At 30.5% G+C, this 6000-nt stretch overlaps 1 protein-coding gene across 1 annotated transcript in view; it reads right to left on the minus strand.

The window, feature by feature from the left end:
- The window catches only part of LOC107442998 (ras-related protein Rab-37), a 138876-nt gene extending 133187 nt beyond the window's left edge, over positions 1-5689 (minus strand). The window contains exon 1 of the mRNA XM_043051742.2: positions 5123-5689. Coding sequence (XP_042907676.1) covers positions 5123-5341 — 219 coding nt within the window. The 5' untranslated portion in view covers positions 5342-5689. The remainder of the gene's footprint in view (positions 1-5122) is intronic.
- Positions 5690-6000: the final 311 nt, after the last annotated feature.

Below are 6000 nucleotides of genomic sequence, written 5' to 3' on the forward strand. Positions count from 1 at the left end.
CTGTTAGATTATCGGAATTTACTAAAATATAAAATCCAAAAAAAAATGTAGTTTAAAAAGAAAATTATTTTTTTCATTCATATTCAAAAATGTATCAACAATTTATTTTGTAAATTAAAGAAATTTCAATAATAAATATCTACTTCTCTTAGATCTAAATAACTTCAAATAAGTGATATTTTGAAAAATTATTATTTGGCAATGAACAGAGATTGGAAGTTTTTACCTTTAAAACGCCGAAAAAGTCACCGGTGTTTTATGCTGTATTTCATTATCATAACTTATTAAAATGCTAATTATAATATTTTTCACTTATTTTGCCCTAAATTAATATAACATAATAACAAATCAAGAAAAATATCTTTAATAAATATTCTGCTTCAAAGGGTAAAATTAAATCGAATTAGATATTATTTTAAATTAGAATTATTATTTAATATAAATTTAATTGCAATTTGAAATTAACCAAATTCAATGTTAAAATATCACTTGTCAATTTATATTTCAAATACTATTATATTAACCATCGATTTGATTATCTATTGTAGATTTATTACCGATAAATAGAATATCGTCTGCATCAGAAATAATAACGACGTACATTTAACTATATTTCAATAAATGTCTGCTATATAAAGTAAATATGTTAAATTATTCAGTATAAGAGTAATTATTTATATGTTAGTTATTTAGTTTAGGTATAGGATGCAGTGCATATTCCATGAATGTATTAATTGAACAATCAGAATATAGAGAACAAGTCATTATATTGATTGCTTTGGTATTATGTTTGGTCAAAAAAGTCAATGCTCACTGTTAGAACAGCATTTAATGTATATAATTGTTGAGTAGTGTAGTAACAGGGGTCTTCCAGACATTTTGTGAAAGGTCCGATTTTCATGAAATTGTGAAAAAAATACTCACATTCTTTCAGCCAGGGTCCGCTTTTATGAATTTGTGCAAATAGGGTCCGGTTATTGCAAAAAACTTTTTCAGGGAGTTTTTAAATTGTAAATAGATACAAGATTATGCTCAGCACTGTAAAATTATAATAAAAAAAATTAATTTTTCAAAAATAAACAGCAATTGCTGCTTCTAAATTAGAGATGCAACATACAAATATTTGGTATTTAGCCTATACTGCTGAACGCAGAATATTCATTTCGGACAAATAATGGAAGAATCGTCTGCCGAAGACAAAACTTAATTCGTTTACATCCATCTTTCTTGTTTTCTGCCCTGGGAAGGGTTTATTCGATTAACAAAACAATAATGAAGATAAACAAATTTGTGAAGGGTCCGTTTTTAAGTTAAAATATTTTGTGAAGGGTGCGTTTTTATGAAAATATATTTTGTGAAGGGTCCGTTAACGGACCCAAATTTCTTCTAAACAAACCCCTGATAATTGTTGAGTAGTGTAGTAATAGAATGTTACATAAGCGAATGATTTGTTGCGTTTAAGCTTGAACTAATGACCTCCTCAAAAAGTTTCAAACATCAACGTTTCATATAACATTTTGTATTTTGATTTAAACTAAGCCTGTTTTTTTTTTACCCTTCATATGCTGCCAAAACTCGGTTAAGCTTCACCTAGATATTCTACGAAATAACAGTATCCATGTCGTTAAAGTTGCACCTCTCATACTATCAGCTAATTTGTTGACTTTTAAATTAAATTAATTTGTTTCTTTAAAAATTGAAAAATCAATAAAGGATGCTGTGAATGACCGAAATACGTGGTTGTTAACTTCCACCGGTGAATGTCGGTAAATGGTCCGAATGCCTAGTGAAGTGCCGGTTTACATTTAACCGGTACTCCGAACACTGATGTTTTTCCTCGGCAGATATTAAAATATCGAATAAATATAATAATATCAACGAATAAAAATAATATCAAATCGGATATTACAAATATTTTGGACATTCACCGAAGCGATCATGTGATTGTTGACATTCACCGGTGAAAGTCGACATTCTCCTGATTTCAGTCACTCATGGTAACAGCTTTATAAATATATTAATTTAATTGTAATAATATTTTAATTATTTGTATTGTATTTTGTATGTAAAGAGATACATTAATATGCTGATTATTCGATAGTAGTCATTTTATTAATTAAACAGCGAAAAATAAATGATAAGTAGGTAGGGAACCGTACAAAAAGTACGTACACAAAAATGGAGAAATTCTACTCCCTCCCCCCCTTTCGTACATTACCGTACATAAGGTTTTACTCCCCCCCCTAGAGTACGTACATTTTATTAGTCTACCCCCCTTTTTCGTAAAAATTAAAATAATTATGTTTTAAATAAAATTAAATATTTATTTAAGGAGTGTATACGAAAAAGTCAAATTTAAATTTGGTGTAGGCTTATAAAGTACGTACTTTGTATAATACCTCCCCCCTCCCCATCGTACAAAACCGTACTAAATAGCAAATCCCCTCCCCCCCTTCGGGATGTACGTACTTTTTGAACGGCCCCTAGGCACTTTATATACGTCGCACTAGAGTTGCACAATGGACTATTGGCGACGGTCTGGGAAACATCCCTGAGGATGATCCGAAGACATACAATCACAATTTTGATCCTCTGCAGAGGGGATGGCTCCCCTGCTTTGGTAGCCCGACGACCTGTGCGTGAAGTCGAGCACTAGAACAGTTACCGCGCACCCTCGGACCCTACGCTGGCCGGTCAAAGTGGCCACCCACCCGCTTACTGACCGCCGCCAGTGATGTTTGACTTCGGTGTTCAACAGGGAACCGAGTCTTCAGTCCACTGCAGGGCTTGAAAAATAAAATAAATCTTAAAAGAATGCCTAGCATTTGATGTGTTGATTATGTAGGTAGTTTAGAGATTATCTAGGTAGTTTAGAGATAATCAAGGTAATTCGAGAAATGGAACAATTTTTTTATCACTTAGAAAGATTTCCTAGTTAATCTGCACATTAACTTCATAATCGGTAATAAATAGTATAATAACTTCATAATCGGTAACACTAAGTTTAGTCATTGTTGGGGAATAAATAATCAATTTGATAACACAATCTCAAAATCAATTTAGATCATCATTTAGACGATTTATGCAGGTATTTTATTCTAAATAATTATTTTAAGGGAAAAACAAGAAACCATGTTTATTAATTTTTATTCGTAGAGAAGAATTTTTGAAAATTATTGTTGTTACCCACTATATGGATAAAGCTTTTACAAGGGAATTCGGGAGTAAAAATTAGTTTGACTATATAATTTCAAATAAAAATCAACATAGTACATCGCAATTTGGGAAATTTTACAGAGTTTATGATGTCTTATAAAATACATGCAATAAAATGCCACGGGGTGACAGCTAAAGAATATTTTGCTTTTAAGGAAAATAATCAAGTTTTTTACTATATATGAATATCTAATGATGCTGTCGCAGTTTTCTATTGCTGTCCTAATTTTTTATTGGTCAGAAAATCACGGGGTAGGATCCAGTTTTTCCTCATTGATTTCCATATTGTTTTAGTTGTCATCAGCATAAAAATAATAAAAGTCGTGCAGATTTTGTTTTTTTTTATGAATATTTTTGTGTCCCTAACTTAAAGTTATTTTCCTGTACTGCTCTATTTAGGCTTTTAATTCAAAAGCTTAAAACTAAGATAATTGTTTTTGCTTTTTTTTTTTTAATATTTTGTATTATAAAGTAATTATGCGCTACATTTCAAGATAAAGTTATTTAGAAAGGTAGTCTAATCTTATTAACCGTTTTACAATTATTTTAGTGCAAATGATATTAATAAATTTGTTATAAATTATTGTTATAAATTACAGTTGAAGAAATCTATTAAATGATTTAGAACTTAACGATCCTGCATAATGAGATACAACAAAAATAGTATTTAATATATCCGCCCGTTTGGTCATCGAAATTATTAACTTACGTTACTCATCAAGTTTGTTTGAACTATATAACGTTACAACAATATAAATGTTATTTAAAAAAATGATTACTTAGAAAAAAATAATTCTGTTAACCAATATTTATAATACTAATAGATAATATTTGGATTTGGAAAGTGAAGGCACAAACGTAAGCAAACAAAATTCCTTCTAGTACATATATGTTAAGTGAATAATTTTAACTCTAGTAGAAAAACTTTTTCTTCCAAGAAACAACAATTATTGCGAAGCCATCTTCGGGGTTGGTGAACAGCAGCGAACAGGGTTTTAACCCACTAGTAAAAGCATATTTTTGCATTCTAAAGGTATATATTTGAATTAATTTTGTTAATAACAAATCAATATTTTTTGGTTTGAACAAGTTGGAAATAAAAAGTTATCTACCCTCACCTTTATAGATTTTTTTTGGACATGAATACATACGTAATTTCTAAGTCATCGCAATGAAGCTAACGAAGTTAATTAAATACTAAATGAAATGTATAGATGTTGATTTAATTATTAAGGGTGGAAAATATAACAGTACTTGTTTTCACACTAACCTAAAAAAAAAAATAGTTTTTTTTTAGTTTAGTTTGGGGAATCAGTTTAAAGAATGTAAATAGTAATACACAAAACATATTCTTTCTTCATAACCAAAGTAATTAAAACATTGCATTTTCATACAACTACCACTTTTTAAAATTAACATAAAATGTATTCTTTACAAATTTATAATTTTTATTCGCATGTTTTATACAGGGTTCGTAAAGTTCTTATAAAACTTATTAAAAGTCAGAAAATAATAAGAGATATTTTTGCATTGTAAGTTTATTTTCACCACAACACTTTTATTTAAATAAATCACCGCTTTTGAAAATTTAATATTAAAGTGAAGGCTAATAAAAAAAATGTCTGACTTCTGCATTATATTCTCAGGATCCACTTTTTAAATTGTTTAAGGAATGTACAAAACTTCAGTTCTATACAAAGAGGCGCATAAATTTTCTGATAAAGATAGAAAGTTGGTAATAATTCCTATCTTGTTCACGAAAGGATTATGATATCAGTAATATTCAACAGTTAGAACTTATATAAACAGAACTAATATAATCTAAAAAACAAAATTATCAAATTACCAGTTTTTTTTTAAATTTTTCAACTGTATAAAAGTAAAATGAAATGAAATAATGACTTACCTTGAAAGAAACATCATATGGCTCTAGACTCAACGAAGGCTTCAACACAAGACCATTCTTCTCCGGAACTTTGACAGAGTTTGCCGGAGTCTGCTGTTTACCGGACTTGGAAGCCACTTGTTGCTTGGGAGGACTCTCCTGATCCGAATCATCATCCGAAGAGTCGCTGTAATCCCGGGATAAACGCCGGTGTATTATCCTCTGTTGTCCGTCAGCCATTTATCCTAAAATATCTCTCACCCCTCACTTCTGGAAGCTCAAGAGAAGAGAAAAAAAAGTCCCGGATAAGCTGCGACAGATGTGCACACAGCGGACGGTCCGGTTTTCGCATGTACTCTCCTCACACACGTGTGAAGTTTTACGTTTACGTTCGTTTCTCTGCCCAAGTACCCAACTGTTGCGTTAGTTTCCCCTCAGTTGTGAGACGAAATTTCTTTGGTGGCGCCATCTATCGATCGATTGAAGAGCAAACCAACTGTTGCGTTGGAGGAGGAACAGCTGTTACTCCTCCCGTGACATTTGTTTAAAAAGGATTAACTTTTCGACATAGTTGCACGAGGCAGAGTTGAAAGTGATTAAATAGAAGAGTTTTTATAGCTTTTCATTTTTAACTGACGATATAATAAATTTTTTTTTTTTTCTGAGTCTACCTGATAGAAAATTGTAATAATGTTCTTAGCTGTTTTGAATTACTGCTATAGTTATTTCAAATTATAATTAATGTCAACCAAGACTCCTATAAAAAACTAAGGTAGAATATTTTTTCGCATCAACTGATGAATCATTTGATGCGAAAAAAGGCACCATAGAAAAGGCAGCATATTTTTTCCGCATCAGTTGATGAATCATTGTGACATTAAAAAAACTGATTTTGAATT

The sequence above is a fragment of the Parasteatoda tepidariorum genome, chromosome 9 (genome assembly GCF_043381705.1).
Source record: "Parasteatoda tepidariorum isolate YZ-2023 chromosome 9, CAS_Ptep_4.0, whole genome shotgun sequence".
NCBI classification, from domain to species: domain Eukaryota; kingdom Metazoa; phylum Arthropoda; class Arachnida; order Araneae; family Theridiidae; genus Parasteatoda; species Parasteatoda tepidariorum.